General features: G+C 36.4%; 1 protein-coding gene across 1 annotated transcript; it reads left to right on the top strand.

The window, feature by feature from the left end:
- The first annotated feature begins 1,030 nt into the window (after positions 1–1,030).
- On the top strand, positions 1,031–6,937 carry LOC122274288 (endoribonuclease Dicer homolog 2-like). The gene is made up of 10 exons (XM_043083328.1): positions 1,031–1,279; positions 1,363–1,518; positions 1,670–1,941; positions 2,250–2,674; positions 2,785–2,888; positions 3,407–3,603; positions 4,275–4,484; positions 5,095–5,499; positions 5,842–6,120; positions 6,349–6,937. The coding sequence occupies exons 2-10, from the start codon at positions 1,425–1,427 to the stop codon at positions 6,703–6,705; spliced, it is 2,343 nt and encodes a 780-aa protein (XP_042939262.1). The 5' UTR covers positions 1,031–1,279; positions 1,363–1,424; the 3' UTR covers positions 6,706–6,937.
- The last annotated feature ends 10,849 nt before the right edge of the window (positions 6,938–17,786 follow it).

Genomic DNA, 17,786 nt, shown 5'->3' with positions numbered 1-17,786 from the left:
TTGGTCCAGTCCAGAAAAAAGGGTAGATCGAAATTTTCAATCCGTAATCCTAAACCGGATCTCACCGATTACACTCTTATTAAAAAATATTATTTTCTATTATCTTTTTAAATAACTGAAATACTCTTAATATGACGTTAGCAATAATACCATAAAATAATGAATATAAGTTGTAAGAATCAAATCAAGTTTTAAATGAGTGGCGACAGATCATAACTTTATATTCAGACAAAAATAAAATAAAAAAAATTTCCAAAGGGTATTCTTTACTTCCGGCCCTAACTCCACACGAACGTCTCGCTTGTAGGCGCCCTCCCAACTTTATTCCTACTTCCACTGATCAAGTAATCAATCAGGACGCCTTTGGAGAAAGAGAGACTTCTCACTTTCCTTGTAACCAATGGGAGGCAAATTACTTGGTGACCAAGTTTGAGGCGAATCTAGAGTAGTCTTTCAAGCTTTTGTTTCAATTTCAAATCAAATTCAGCCCAAAATACAAGGATGGAATCATCCCATAACTGCTTAGGTTTCAATGAAATATTAAAATGAAAAAACCCAAAAACAACTTCTAAATGTATTTCTTAATTAATGCTTAACGAGGCTTAAGAGAAAGGGCATACTTGACAGCGAAAGGCGGATTCCCAGCGTGTGTTGCCGAGTCACATAGATAGCGATAGATGTCGGACTATATGAGTTAAATTTAAATACGACAATTACTTGTACGAACAGATCACATGAAACGACCTGTATAGCCTATAATGACTTCATGAGTTGAATTTATATAAAAAATAATGCGGGATATGTCTTTTATAAAAATGTAGATATTATTAGTATTTTTTTCATGGTAGAATTCAATTTTTTTACAGATGAATTACGCGAGTGATAGTCATGGACTGGTATGACTATGCCGAGGGACCAAAAAAGAAGACCAAAGAGAGAATCAACGACAGTGATAGGTTTGTCGTTTATAATAATGCCTTTTTTTCGAAGCCTTTTAGGCAGGAGTACCTTGGCCCGAAAGCAAATGGAATTTTCCGCGTCTTTTCTTGTCACCCAGCAGGAGAATCTCGTAGCTGCCTGTGTATGACACAAAATAGCGTTGGCAGCTGCTTCATTCTCTGCAGCCCAGTTATTTGTCAAAGTCTACCCACCCTTCTCTCTAGTGCTCTCTCTTTTTTCCTCGTCAATCACTCTCTGCTTCACCTATATTTGATTCAATTGACGGGAGATTTTAAAGTGTTGCAAGCATTGTTGCAACTGTGACTCTATCTTCAGATTGGTTAGTTGTTCCTCGTCGCTAATCTTTATTATCTCATCCTGCTATGTGTTCTGTTCATTGACTTATAAACTTCAAACTTTCAGGGATCAGAAGACTTGCACTTCCCAACAGCTTTCCGTTACAAATCTTTGTTCAATAAGGAAACATGAATTCTGAGATCATCAAAGAAAAAGCCCGCCTTGAAGCATGCAATCAACATCGTGAGATTGGTGCATTAAGAGATAGTCTTCAAGAAAGGGGTAAAATTTATTGTATTGTGGTTGTTTATTTCTTCAAGCATTGACTATTATCCATTTTATGCTTACAATGCCATATGTAAGACAGGAACGTTTTTTAAACCTTTTGATGATTGCCACTTAATACTTGTATCTGTAACTATCAAATCTACAGGGAACGAACCTTATATTGATCAGCAACCCAGTTATTTCCCACCTGAACTGGTCGGTCATCTTCCAAAGAATTCGAATATATTGTATCATTGCTACCTAATGGAGCTGGAGCAGAAATTTGCTTACGAAATTCCAGTTCATGATATTGTGCTTGTCCTGAGAAATAAGCTAGAAGCTGAACTTGGAAGCTTGCATTTTGACTTGGATGTTGACAGGGGTAGTTTGACAGTGAACTTTAAATATGTAGGAGTGATTAATCTTAGCACAAAGCAGGTCACTTCTCTCTCTCTCTCTGGTTTTTTCACTTTGCTTTACTTCGAAAGTTTAAGGAGTTTTGATACTCATTATCCCACACACCACACACCATACTTATTTTTATTTATAGTTAATTTTTTTAGTTTTATTCCTCTTAAACTAATTGAGTTCTTTTATTCATCATTCATATATCACACATTTGGTAAGGAAACAAATAAAAATTCATGTGTGGTGTGTGATATGGAATGATGAGTAGAATTTTTCTAGTTTAAGTGGTATATTAAATAATGAAGGACTTTGTTTCTGTTCTGAAACTTTGTTTGCAGGTCCTTTTGTGCAGAAGATTTCAGAAAACTCTTTTAAGCGTTCTTATTTATCATGATTTGAAAAGTTTAAATGAGCGTATGGATGGAGATATTTTGGGAGTTGAGACTGATTATCTTTTGCTCCCAGCCACTGGAAAGCATCAGAGACCTTTGATCATCGATTGGAAATGTGTTACTTCTGTGCTATTTTCGTGTAAGAAGAATGATGAATCTCACTTGAATTGTTCTTTACCCAAGGGTCGTGCTCGTATTGTACAAACCAAAGATGGTCCTGTATGCACTTGCCTGCTTCAGAAGTCTTTGGTGCACACCCCTCACACTGATCAGGTGTATTGCACAACTGGGATTTTGGAATTGAATGCAAATTCACGTATGCAGCACCGTCGTGGCAAAATCACTACTTACAAGGAGTACTATGAAGAACGGTATGTAACTATTATAGACTGTCCAATATAAAGCTACTGTTGTTCTTTAAGAATATATGTTGTAATTGTGGAATGGTAATTGTAATTAATCCAAACTTTTCCAAACACAGGCATGGCATCAAGCTGCGTTTTGAGCACGAATCATGGGTTAGTGGGAGACACATTTTTCGGGTGAAAAATTACCTTCAAAGATGCAGAAATCGGAAAGAGAAAGGTTTGAAGTTCTTACTTCTTATATTTTAGACTCTCATCGTTTCTTTTGACCGAAGCACTAGTCAATCACGAATCTCTTGGGTAGGCTTTCAGTTTAAGTGCTAGTCTTCTTGGCTTTACCCCCTGTTTGGCATATGGTTTGTATAAAAAGGAATAATCCAGCCTCGTTTATTTCTTTTAAGAAAGAAATTTAAAAATTTGCCTTTTTTATTCCACAAATCTTCTGTGCTAGAAAATTATTTCTATTTTCTATTGTTGGCTTGGACTTACCTGATTCATTTTGATTAGAACAAAATAAATTATCCCAGCTGGTCATCTTGGTTTACTCCTTTCCTGCTGTTGTAAATGTTCATCTTGGTTTTACTCCTCAAGTCCAGGCTGCATTATGATATTTTGCTAACGCTGGAAGTGACAATGCATAGAGTACCCTAGAGTATATTTTCTTGAATAAGCTCTTTAACATTATTAGACCTATGATGCTTCTTTATTAGTAAACGGCTACATGTTTTATCTTTTCAGAATTGAGTAAGCAGTCTGTCGAATTGCCTCCGGAACTTTGTTCTATAGTTATGTCGCCGATATCAGTCAATACATTTTATTCTTTCTCATTTGTTCCTTCAATCATGCACCGGGTTGAGTCTTTGCTCATAGCTGCCAACTTAAAAAAGATGTATTCGGATCATTACACACAAAATGATGCTATTCCAATTTCCAAGGTGCGTTATCCTTCTTATAAATGTGCTCTTGATAGTTGTTGCCATTAATTTACTGAAGTGCTAGTCCATCATTGATGATTATGTATTTTTCTGTAGATGATACCATTGTCTATTATCATGAGTTCGCGCCATAGAATGTGCATTGTGCTAAGATTTTAACAGTTAACCATTGTTGTCAAAAGCAGCCAAGATCAAGCATGCTACTGTTAGAACAATGGGGATAAGCTGTCATTTTTTCCTCCATAGAGTTGCTAGATAAAGCATATGATTCCTGTTCTTTTATCTGGTTTTGAAATCGTCTGCAGCTAAATTTACATTTCATATCAGGAAAACTTGTCATATTGTCCATTGAAACTCCCATTTTTTTTCACAAATTAAGCATAAGATGCTTAATGGTCAATACTATATATACTTAAAATTGCTGTATCAGCAAAATGTGGGTAATATACATGACTGGCATTCTCCCTCCACACACACCCCCCACCACCCCCCCCCCCCCCCCCCCCCCCCCCCCCCCCCCCCCCCCCCCCACCCCGCCCCCTTTTTCTCTTTCATTCTGGCCTGATAAATATTTTGTATTAGTGGGACTTTCATTCCCTTCGAAGATATGGTATCAGTATCACTGTCATTAACGGCATATTGAACTTTTGTTAACCATATCTTCATGGTAGGTCTTGGAAGCAATTACTACAAAGAAATGCCAGGAGAAATTTGACTTGGAATCCTTAGAAACGCTGGGAGATTCATTTCTCAAATATGCTGTGACTCAACAGCTTTTTAAGACCTATCAAGATCAACCCGAGGGTGTCCTTACTTCAAAGAAAGAAAAAATAATTTCAAATGCAGCTCTTTGCGAGTTTGGATGTCACCGCAGACTTCCGGTAAATGTGTTTTTACTTATCTTAAATTCATGGAGTGGCCATTCTCATGAATTTGTTATATTCTTCCCTCTCTGTTTTCCCTATCTGTAATAGATTTATTGTTGCTAACATATACATGTATGTATCTATGTATGTATATATATAAAATACAAACAATCATACATATAGTTATAAATAAATCAATACAGTTATTAAAAAAACACATATAAATCCTTTTGTGTGTTTGTTTATCTTCTATCTATTCTTTTTGGCATTAAATTAAATGCCAAAAGAATGTTTGTTTTTCTTTCTTTTTTTTTAAAGTATAGTTGAGGTGTGTACTCTGCCTACGAAGCCATTCTCTACTCCCTCTTGTTTTTCCTCAAGGATCCTGAGCTATATGTATGAATCAACATGAATAATACTGCCAAATGTCCTCTTTTAGTGGATTTGTTTTGAAAAAACCTTTAGGCATTTAGTTAATACAGATCTAAATTTTTCATCAAAATTTCAGGTCAATTGGAAATCCCCTTGTGACATGATAATCTATATTGCTTTTCTATGACTATACTGATAACTATTTTTCATTTTTATCGTATATGTGTTTAGCTTTGCATTCTTCAAATTGTAGGGATTTATTCGAGATGAGTCCTTCGATCCGAAAAAGTGGATCATTCCGGGTGATAGATTGGGTAGTGCATTAAGTGAGGAGTTACTTTTTAATAGGAGAAAAATCTATATTAGGGAAACTAGGAAGATGGAAAGTAAAACTGTTGCTGATGTTGTGGAGGCACTAATTGGTGCATTTCTTAGCATTGGTGGTGAAACATCAGCATTATTATTTATGGAATGGTTGGGTATAAAGGTAGATTTTCACATAACACCATATGAGAGACCCTTCCCAATTCATGCAGAGAAGCGTCTCAATGTCAGACATTTGGAGTCCCTATTGAACTACTCATTCCGTGATACTTCGTTGTTAGTGGAAGCATTGACCCATGGTAGCATGTTTCGCGAGATTCCAAGAGATTATGAGGTAAATTTGATTGCAATTCAGTTGAGAATTATGCCATTAATTTCCTCAGGCAACTTGAATAGCAACTTCATATTATTGATATTGTATGTATTTTATACAACTTTTCTGTGCCTGTTTCGTGAGAAAATTCAAAGAGCAATCATTTTGCTGTTGACACGTACTGTCAATAATATGAATTTTCTGATGAAACACAGAAACAAAACCACTCAAACATGTGATCTATGTCATAATGCCTCTCTTAGTTCTGTTTCATGAGTTTTAGTTATCCTCGTTTCTTTTGTTGGTCTTTATCCCTCAATTTTTGTTATTCTTGACTTTGTTAAAGGTTTGTTACTTGTGCAGCGGCTTGAATTTCTTGGGGACTCAGTTTTGGATTATCTCATGACCAAGCATTTCTACTATGAATATCCTGGGTTGTCACCAGAACAGTTAACTGACATGAGATCTGCTTCTGTAAATAATGAATGTTATGCACGATCTGCAGTTAAGTTTGGACTACACAAACACATCCTCCGTGACTCACAAGAACTCGACAAGCAGATAGTTAAAACTTGTAACAATTTTGAGAAGTTATCATCAGAATCAACTTTTGGATGGGATGCCGAGACCACATTCACCGAGGTTATTGTGCTTACTGCTGTATTTGTTTTCTTGTTGACTTTTATGTTGATGTTTGGTTTCCTCTCTCTTTACTTGTATTATTTTTCCTACCTATTCTCTTGACCTCCGTCTTCTTTTTTTAAAAGATCTATCCTTTATTCTTGTGGGAGTAATACAAAAAGGTTTTTGGCTTTTCATGTTCTTTGATTTTATTCGAGAAATCATAGGATATTTTCTTATTTGTGACAGGTACTTGGTGATATTATAGAGTCTCTTGCAGGTGCCATTCTTGTAGATTCTGGATACAATAAGGAGATGGTCTTTGGTAGTATAAGGCCTCTTTTAGAGCCTCTGATCACACCTGAAACGCCAATGTCTCATCCTGTAAAGGAGTTGACTGAACTATGCCAAAAGAAGCATTACGAAATGGAAGAGATAAACAAGAACCGCAACGACAATGAGGGTCTTAGTTACATTACAGTAAAGGTCAATGCTAAAGGTCACCTATTCGAGCATACAGCTAAAGCTACCAATGGAAAAACAGCAAAGAAATTAGCTTATAAAGAAGTTTTGAAGTCCTTGAAGGATAAAAAGTTGAAAGGATAAGAATATAAAGCCTAGGAAAATTTGCACCCATTCATGTTGAGTTATTACTGTTATATTTCTAAGTATGATCTCTTACAAAGCTCTTACTTGGTGTAAAGTGATTTTGTAATTCCTTTTCTTGTTTTTGTTTTCTGGTTCTCCATCTAACAGAGCGGTGTTGGTTGTTGATATGGCAAACTTTGCCTTATTATTTGTAAGTAGCTGCAATAAAAGCAACGTTGTAATTTTGGAAGTGTGCATGTTTTTGTTTTTTTTTTTTTTTTTTGTTTGATAAACTTCTGATTTCATTCAAAGTTCAAGAACATAAGACATCTTACAGTAAACAGTTCCGATCTCTTAATACAAATACAAATAACCAATTACAAATTAGTATATACAATCACCCTATTTGAAATGAAATCAGGTTAGGAGTGCGACCATTATGCCGTATCTTCAATTCACTTTGCATGTGGAGCTAATAAATGTGTTGCTTCATTACCCTGCCTTCCCACATGAACAACCTCATAATCGCTTTTGACACCCATTGATCTTTGCAACCATTAATGCTATCTCAATTTCCAATTCGCCAAAGATATCCCTTGATGAGAATATCCTTTGCTGCACAAATACTCCTCTACACATAGGACATATAGGAAGGGTTACACCCAATAATTGACCATAAGAAATGAAGTATAGGGGAAATACTTGGCTTAAAAAACCTTATACAACAATGAATCAGTGTTTTGTCAACCATATACACCCTTGTTTAGCGAGCAACGAATGATTAAACATTTCCAAATCACGGAACCCCAACCCTCAATGCATTTTAGAAGCACACATCTTAAGCTAACTAACCCAATACATTTTGCGTTCAGACACATTGTCCCCACCAAAATCAAGCAAGCATGCTAAATATTTACAAAAAGACTTAGGCAGTTAGAAGCAACTCATAATTAATGTAGGAAGTGCTTGGGCCAACCTTGTAATAGGCTAGCTTGTGATAGGAATTTTTCTTTCCAACCTTGGAATTTATGATCGTTATTTGGAGTCTCATGTTTGTAATTTATTTCAAACATGAGACTTCAAATACTGAAAAGTTACAAATTTAGAACATCTAACAAAAGATGGCAAGCCCAAATAACGATCATATACTTGAAAGGAGTGTACATTCCAAATATCCTTGATAGCCTAAATTCATCCACACCCACATTTCTACTAATTAATAATTCTGTTTTTATTTTTTTTCAGATTTAATTGTTGTCCAGAAGTTGTTTCATAAATCTATAGCAAATTCTTGAGAGCATTTTTTCAGCAACAGTAGCTTGACAAAACAACAAACTATCATCAGCCAAAAAACAAGTGACTAATTGTTGCCACCCCATTCCATACTTTTACCCCTTAATCATCCTCTCATTTTCAGCATCTCGAAGAAGAGCAGATAAACCTTTTGCAAACATGGTAAACCAGCAGGGTGACAATGGATAAACTTGTCTCAATCCCTATGATGGGACAAAGGATGATGGAGTTAGACTATTAATTAAAATCTTGTATGATACTGAAGAGATACATGACAAAATCAGTGCTTTCCATTTTTATTTATTTTTAATCAAAACCCAACTTAATCAACACTTTTTCAAGAAACTTCCACTTTACCCTATCATAAGCCTTACTCATATCCAACTTAATATAAATAACCCCACATTTGCCTCTCCTCCTTTTTACAAAATGGATAACCTTATAAGCAAGAAGCATATTATATGTGATAAGCCTCGCTAAAAAAAGGCACTTTGACTAGAAGAAATAATTTGTGGCAAAATATTTGTCTGCCTATTTGTAATCATCTTAGCAATTATTTTGTAAACATAAACGGATAGGCCAAAATTCTTGGATTTTCTCTAGTTGACTTTTTCTTTGGAATAAGAACAATAAAAGTTTCATTCAACTCAGAGTGGATAGTACTTTGATTTAGATAGGACATCACTATCCTTTTCACCAAATATCCTACAATTTGCCAATACTTTTGGAAGAAAATCATAGACATCCCATCCAGACTAGGAGCCTTCATGGGTTGCCCTTGGAATAAAGCTTGTTGTATGCAGAGGTCTTTCTAGCCTTGTTAAACGGGCCCAACAGTACCGATTGAGGCCTATACAAGAGACCCAATGAGTTGGAAGACCATGGGCATATTGTACACTTGCCGTCAAGAAATTCAAGCCACCTAACAGGATTAATACAATAACCAATATTGATAGTTAGAGATATTCCCCCTCAAGGAAATAGCTGAATATTTGTTTAAGAAAGGTAACTCCTTCCTTCTTCATTTGAATCCTGGGGACTCACTAATCGAGTCCTCAAGATCTGGGGAAAAGATCAAACTATCCTCATTAGCAAGAATTCAAGTCTATATAAAATGTTTGCATTGGTGATCTAAGGTAATTTTTCCCAAATCTTTCGTTATAGTGCATCACACCTTTATTTTTAACTTAAGCATCAAAGGTGCACCAGGCTCACATCTTTTCTTGTCATAGGTTGATAGAACAAGGTGATGAAACACATCCTCAACAATGGTGTCGTCTAATGGATCAACACAGAATTTCTTGTGACATCTCAAAGTGTTTTTCACATGCCTGCTACGACACACTTCCACACAACCCGTGACCAAGAAACTACTTCAATGAATATGGAAGCATGGCTTTTCGAGATGGAAGAACAGTTGAGGAAGATGGGTATAGTAATAGAGGCCCTCTAGGGAGACAACGAGAGCCTTAGATTGAAAGATCCCGATTATGGCGAGGGTGATGTGCCAAGCCACAATGAACGACCAAATAAGGAGTCGCACAGCTCAAAAGGAATGTAATCCCAAAAGTGATGGAGACTGTAATGCCCCCCAAACCCCCCGCTCGGGATGCAATGGAGACTTGGAGCTTCAAGACATATAGCACAAGGTTACATACTCCCATTGATGATAGTTAATATGCAATGCATCCTAGTATGCAATAATTGCAGCTGAAAATAAGGTGACTCACAAAAATTTATGCCAAAATGAACTAAACATCCCAATAATATTAATAACCATAAGTTCAAACTTAAGGATGACATTTCCTTAACACAGAATACTTAATCCAAGTTCCATGCAGGTTAGATCAATTCTTTCATACACTCTGAAGTATGAAGAGTCAATACTTACGAGCATCAAAATTAAATCTAGTCTTCACTCAAGGTATGGCTCCTCTTCAACCATTTGTATCCAGTAGTCCATTCTGTTCATCCTCTACCGGTCCTGGCACAACTTCTATCATTCCGGGGGAAATGATAATGGGTCCACAGGATGAGATTTACTTGAAATCTCAGTAAGTTAAACAACCAACTTGCATAAAGATAAGACATGCATAACTAATGATAAACATGAGATGCATAAAATGATATACAGAAAAAATCTGTATTTGTCTCCCATCTAGGTTCCTCAACATTTCTCAAAAAAACTTTAATGCACATTTCTTTCAAAGAACATTTTTCACTTTCTCATTTCAAAAATATGATATTTCGAAAGAGAACATTTCATCGTTATTACAGCTATCCTTAACATACATATGGTAGCAATACAGTTCCCCCATATGCACCATGAGCACTTGCTAGTGACCGTAACACAACTCATGTTGACACTACACATCGTTCTCAATCCATTGGTATCATAACATTTTATCATAACATATCATCATCGTAACATTTCTTCATAACATATGCGAAATATTCCTTTATGAAATGTACTTTGAATTTTATGAAATGTAGAACTTGGCAACCAAGTATTCCTTTAGGCACCACCTAGAAGATTTGTATGGTAGAAGGTATTGAATTCCTAAGGTAAAGGGTGATAGACTAGTTTCTAAAACTTGGTCTCCAAGTTGGGTAAACTTTGGCCTTAAGTTTGATCATTTGGGCTAGACTTTATATTGGGCTTTTCAAATTGAGCCTTGTGCCTAAAGTTAGGCTTCATCTTGGGCCTTACTCTTGGGCTTATTTCAAAATTTTCCCTTAAGAGTTGGATCCTTTATTCTTTTATACTTGAACCCACTTTGTTTCTAATCAAAGATCCTTAAAATGTTTTGGTTTTGTCTTCAAGCCCATCATCTTGATAGATCCTCTCCTATAAGTTTCTTTGTCAAAAGAATGCTCTATAAGGTTTTGCCAACTTATGGTTCTAAATGTTTCTTATTCTATACTTCCTAAGTTCCTTGAAATTTTATTATCCTTAGGATCTCTTAGTGTAGATTTTAGGGATGTTACATCTCACCCTAGGGCAGAGGTACCAAGGCACAAAAAGAATAGAGAAGACAAAGGTTAGATAGCCACTTGCGGGGGGCCCCATGCCCATCGGTGGGTTGGGAGGAACCTGTTGTAGTGAGGTTGACCACCAGGGATTGCCCCTCACCTCTCTCATTGTTGTAGAAATAGTTCACTGCCTACTCGTCTTCCCAAAGAAGGAGGGATGACACTACTTCCTTGGTGATGATGGACGAAGAAGGTCCCTCCTCGCCCCCCAAAAAGGCATTGAACAGCAAAGAAGGAACTGAAACCCAACCCCTACTCGACTTCAGGTCGATAAGGAGCATTGGAGTCTCACCACCTAAGATGGTTGAGGGAACAGATAGTAGGGTAGGCTGCTATTCCCCTAATTCTTCTTGAGAGGTAAGCTCGGTCTTTGGTTCCTTATCCTAGGCCCGAGTCTCAACTCCCCTGATCGAGATTACTTCTTGAGAGACCTGGGAAAAGGAGTCTAGGAGACCACGAAAGAAAGCCATATCAATATCCACGTCTCTTCGTCAACCAACCCCTGGTTGATTGGCAAGATTGATCAAAGGATAAAACTAGGTGATTAGGAAGAGTCAAGTTCCCAGGAGGGAAACAAAAGTCAAAGGCCATGGCCAAGTCCATGAGTGCCTACCTCAGGAAGTCACCAAGACCGTCTAAGTATAAAGAACCTTCTTGGGCCAAAGATTCCTTTCCCTTGAGGGCCTGGGCTTGTTTAGAAGACCTTTCTGACAGTCGAGGAGGCACCCGATCCATGCCAAAACATGCTTGGGCCAAATGAGTCTCAGGTGCCACACTAACCTCCTGGTGAGATAGCTTCCCCTCTTTCTCCAATAAGATAAGAACGAATCATTTATTGTCATAGGAGGCGGTAGATTCCTTTGAAGAGTGATGACTGCTCACATGAGACAAGTCAGGCATTACCAAAAACCTATCAATATGTGTCCTCATAAACAGGGCGAACTTCCTCCTTTGGAAAAATGGTAACAACAATCGCCTTTTCATCATGGACTCTCCCCCATTTGACGTTGGCTGCAAAGTCATCTCAATCGCCTCACTGAAAGGGAATTCCCACCCCTCCCTAGAAACAAAAAAAAACTTTTTCTACCACTGTTTGGCATTAGAATGTCGACCTTTAAATCACATGAGATAGTATCGTGAGCAAGAATGAAAGCTACAAATGTTGCCTTCCAATACCTCAACTGTGTGAGTGGGGATAAACTCCCCAAGTAGTCAAATTGGGATACTCATTGTAGGCAGGCTCCAAGACCATTCTAGCACAACAACATATCAGAACCTCCAAGCATTGGAGTATAGTTGAGCTGGCACCAACTTCAAGAAGTCAAGGACATCACATACTGATCGACAAAAGGGGAGCCCCAACCTATGGGAAAGGGCATAGGTGGTAAGGGTCACCTTCTCTACAGGGAGGAACCTCAAGAATGCAAACAAACTAGTAGCAAGATCATCATGGACAAGTCCCACGATCTGGTGACATGACTTGATGCAGACACAGAACTGTTACAAATTCTTCAAGGCATGGAAGACTAAACCATCCATTAGAATTGGCAGCATGATGGGAAAATCTTTTCATAATTATTAAATTTTCTCCATGCCAACATGATAATAATTTGCAAGGTAACTTGTAACAGCCTGTTAGAAATTCAATAATGAATTTATATAGGCTTTAGTAACCTTGTGAAAATACTATAAGTTTCCACGAATCACCTAATAGCATAAGTTTAGTTTGTCAGCATAGTCTGTATTATCATTCACTATGGTGCCAGAAGTATGATTTTATTTATTTGAGATAGTTAGAAGTGTCAAAATGTGTTTTGGTCTATGCCATTAGACTCAATCGATTATTTAAGATTTTATGACGCAATAATCTCATTTTTAGTTTTCGGACAATACGCTTGTTTGAAACTACATTTTATTTTTTTAGGCATTTCAGAGTTGAATTTTGATTAAAAAAATAGCATAGTTAGGTTTGTATGAATATATAGAATTTTACAATGCAAAGTTTATTTTTTACTTTTATGGAGTGAACAGTAACCTCAATAGTAGCACCTAGAGCAATGTTTTTGAAATCACAACATGGAATGTCCAAATTGGTTAGGGAAGTTTTGTTTGGACACTTGGAAAGATCTTATCCACACTTGGTGAATAGTTTTGGACAATTGTCACAAAAAGGAACCATGAGATGGATTGCGAATGAATCAAGGTGTAAGATCATGCCACCTAAGCAAAACCCAATTCTTTCATCTGATCAACCAAATTGAGTCAGATCAAATAGGGTTTCAACCCTAGTCAAACCATAAATGGTTAGAATCCAATTAAAACATCAAAAACTTGGTTGAAACTGGAATCCTAAACGGTTTCCCCAAACCCTAAAGTTGGTCTCCAAACCCTTTTTGATTCGATTTCTAGCACTGTATTTAATCACTTAATTAAATAATTTTCACATGCTATTAATTCACCAAATTCTTATTATGAAATCATTATCCAACCTTTTAAATTTTTAAAATTTGATTGAGCCAAGAAAATTCAGATTTGGACTTGATAGCATCTCAAATCCCATTTAAACCCCAAATTGAAGGTCACTTGGTTGAGGCCCACCAAGGCCCATGAATTTGGCCACCTTGACAAAACTTCTTGAAGAAGTATCCTCCCACACATGGCAGGCCATACCTCATTACCCTTGGTTGTACCTAATAGTGTCTTGATGTAAAAGAGAAATCTACCTTATTACCCTTCATACCTACTGTTGCATGAGGCAGTCCCTGCCCCTCACTATTCATCACTTTATGTGACATAGCCACCTCCAATCAAGGGTCATTCAAGCACATACGTCCCCCCTCCAAAATTCTAAAGTTGTGCAAGACACATTTCACTTCCTTTCATCAGTTCTTCACCCTATTCTTAGAAAGAAACCCAAAAGAGCTCTATAGGGTAGATTTTCAAGGTCTTTTTGCATGGTGATTTTTGACCCTTTGTAAGTATTTTTGCACAATGAATCCTTCACAAAATTTGTTCTTATTTGAGTTTAGTTTTCATGGATATCTTATTCGTCTCATTCCATAGTAATTTGATCGGTCAACATTATTTTTAGCCATAGAACAGTCATTCTGGGTGTGAAACTGGAGAGTATGTTATCTTGTAGAACTTTTGACCAAACTAATGGGCATATCTTGGTTCAAACATTTTATGGAGTGTTGTTAGTATGTGTTTATGAGTGTTCATTATGGTTTTGTTGCATTACTAAAGCTTTTGATGATAGAGTTTCTTAGATCTAGAAACTTGAAAATTGTAAGTGGAAAAATAGTTTTTATTTTGAAAAAATTTGAATATTTCATGGTTTGATCTTACTCTAAAAGCTTTGATATTTTTATATGATGATCCTAAATCTCTTAATTTCATGTTAGGATATCATTTTGAATATATTTAGTATTATTTTTAAAGATATGATTTTTCTATGTAAGAGGATTTCGGTTAGACCTAAGATTTGATATTTTGGGTTAGATCCATGCTTTATTGATTTTTAGTCAATTGATTTTAAATTTAATGGCTGGATCTTCTTTAAAAACATATTTTTAAACCATGCGATGTTTTAGTTTGACGATCTCATTTTTTTAAGACATGGATTAAGATATTGATGAAAGTTAGTTAAAAAAAAAAAGTTTCTATTTTTGGACTGGGTGTAAAACCAAAACTCCCAAGTGTTATTTTGTGATTTTTGGTGAATTTTGTTTGATGATTTAAAAGCATGATTGATCTCAGAATGATATTATGAATATGTTAGAAGTAAGAATTAATTTTTTAGAATTCTTGGAAATGTTTTGATTTAGATTTAATTTTTTAGAATTCTTCGAGATATTTTGATTTAGGGTCAAAGCTTGTTATGATTTAAGGGTTTGCTATTTGTTAAAAAATTTCGGTCTTTTTACAAAAATTTTGGTATTGATGATTAGCTTTTTCTTAACGAATTTTTTAAGTATGGTTTTAAACTTAGGATAGGAAAATCTTTGTTGCAAAATTTTAGTTTAATCACAAGTTTTTAAGTTGGAAGAAATTGCAACAAAAATGAAGAGAAATAGCATGAATGTTTCAGCCATTGTGCGTTTCTCATAGTTGTGAATTGTTTCAAATTTTTCTAAGTCTATATTTGAGTTTAAGACAAAATTTCTATAAGAAATGTAAATTTTGGTAATTTTTGGAGTTACGATGTGAAAGCCTTAAATTAAGGGTAAAATGGTCATTTTTTCACATGTAAAGGGTCAAATAGTAATTTTACCATAAGTTGTCTCTTTTACACATTTCTAATTGTTAGTAATTAAATTTATAATTTTTAAAATACCCTCTTACAATTTCTCATATTTCACGCTTTATTTTCATAAAAAGCGACGATCGAGATAAGTTAACTCTTAACTTACTATCAGTTTACTGTGTATGTCTGATGGGTAAAGGAACTACAGTTTTATATTCATTTGTTGCCCCATATGTGATGCCATTCCATATCATTACATGTTTATCTATTACACGAATTATTCTATCTTGAAATACTTATCTATTACATAATATATTCTGTCCCGTAATGCTATCTATTGCAAGTATGTTAGGTTACCTGTGTCATATGTTACATTTATGTCATATCACATAATATTCACTATTACATGTTATGTCATATTATATGTCATGAGATATTGTCTATTACATGTTATGTCATGTTGTGAAATGCTTCTATCTCAAGTAAGTTATGTCTCTCGAGTTATGTTCAAGTCATTGATGTGAATTCAAGACTTCTATCATTTCATATTCCAGTCACATTTTATCTCAAATATAATTGTGTATATTGAGAGCAGTTAAGTTTTAGTTATTAATTAATTTATACCATGGCTAAGGATGATACACACTGCATGGTATTGGGGTCAATGCTATATAGTGTCAAGTACTACGGTGAAGGAGTATAATCTGCCTACTATAGATGGATAAATCAATTAAGTTATATTATGGTCAAGGATAATACATGCTGCCTGGTATTGTGGTCAAGACTATACGCTACCGAGTACTAAAGTAAATGAGTATAATTTGCCATAGAGAAACGCTTCAAACCGGATAATCCTATAAGTGGAGAACAACAGAGACGAATGAAATAGTGACACGTAAGTGCTCCTCAACTCGCCTGGTGTGCCGCATTGTAGATGAATATTTCTCTGTTTCCGTCTAGCCCCTCACCCCAACCCCCTCTCTCTCTCTCTCACCCACCGAAAACCTCTCTCTGTCGAACCGAAAACCTCTCCTTTCATGAATCCTAACGTGACCTCACAAATCCGAATCTTCTGAGCCATAGAGTACTGCGAGCAAGCAATATGTAAGAGAACCGAATTCCTAGGACGCCAAGTTCATCCAGGTCGACCATCGTTTTCGATCTTATTCTAGTCCGTGTTTGTTAAGACAGGAACAACTATGGGCATTGACTCATACGCAAGCACCCACTGAGGTTGCAGGGCGCCGGTAATCAGTGAATGACGCCATAGATGTTACTCCAAAGAAAAAAGAATTTAAGCCATAACTCTAACTGTAGCGCTCTAACTATCTACTGCACCCACTGAGGTTGAACGTTAGCCAAAAACATTTGGGAGAAAAAATCACGATTTTTTTTTTTCCATTTCCCAGATTTTCTTAGCAACCAAACAGCACTAAGACTGAGTTAGGCGGCCTCAAAATTTTCAAGAAACAACTTCCAAATGCGTAGAAATTCGTCGGACTTCAAAGCAAACATAGATCATCAAATTCAAGAAAAACTGCAAAAACGAAGAACAAATCTACATCATGAGTAGGCTATGCAAATCCTCCATTTTCAAGATGGGTAGGAGGCGAAGGTCTTGGAATATGTGGAATGAGAGGAGTCCCATGTTCGATAGGTCCAGGTTTGAAGGAAGCCTTTGAACTTGGTACTGGATCAATCGGGTGGTAATCATCCAGATTTACATCACCTATTTGGCAGTGCTTCTTCTCAGAGCTCGAATTGTGGTCATTTTCCTATATTTTTTTGAAAAATAACAGATCCCATAATTTCAATGGAAAAAAAAGATTTGTAACGGGAATATTGATTACGCTAAGAAGATTTCTGAGCTGCGCCCAAGAGTTACAGTGAATGTACCTTCAGCCTCCTGCTCACTGTGGTCATTGGCATAGCATCACCGCCGACATGTTGGGCTAGAAATGAGATTTCTCGCATCCACAAGTGGGTTCGAAGCAGAGAAAGAGGCAAAGCAGAGAGAGAGGTCTTCGGTTGGGTTCAACGTAGAGAGAGAGAGGGGAAGTAGAGAGAGACAAGTGTTCTGGTTTCGTGCTGCGTGAGAGAGCGAGAGAGTTCCCCTGCAATGCGGTTTGGAAATTCGGTGATGTAGTCCTTACGTGTCACTCTCCTATTGGTTTCCGATAATAAAGGTTGGTAGGATAAACCGGTGGGAAGATTTTCTCTTTGCCATACTATAAATGGATAAATCAGCTAAGTTATATTATGGTTAAAAATAATACGTGTTGCCTAGTACTGCGGTCAAGGCTATGCGCTGCCAAGTACTATAGTGAAGAAGTATAATCTATCATACTATAGCAGGATGATAATCGCTGCCTGATACTGTGGTCAAGGCTATGCACTGCTGAGTATTACGGTGAAGGAGTATAATTTGTTGTTATGTTATGTTATATTCACATTCACATTATGTTTCAAATTCATATTAATATTATGTTCAAGCTCACGTTCATGTCATGTTATGTTTACGCTCACG

Source organism: Carya illinoinensis, chromosome 8, assembly GCF_018687715.1.
Source record: "Carya illinoinensis cultivar Pawnee chromosome 8, C.illinoinensisPawnee_v1, whole genome shotgun sequence".
NCBI lineage: Eukaryota > Viridiplantae > Streptophyta > Magnoliopsida > Fagales > Juglandaceae > Carya > Carya illinoinensis.
This window is presented reverse-complemented; position numbering and strand designations above follow the sequence as displayed.

Excerpts from the sequence above, each read along its gene's own strand:
- LOC122274288 (XM_043083328.1), top strand. The coding sequence starts at position 1,425 with ATGAATTCTGAGATCATCAAAGAAAAAGCCCGCCTTGAAGCATGCAAT. Across the intron at positions 2,889-3,406 it reads CAGAAATCGGAAAGAGAAAG|AATTGAGTAAGCAGTCTGTC; the intron begins GTTTGAAGTTCT and ends TTATCTTTTCAG. Across the intron at positions 5,500-5,841 it reads AGATTCCAAGAGATTATGAG|CGGCTTGAATTTCTTGGGGA; the intron begins GTAAATTTGATT and ends TTACTTGTGCAG.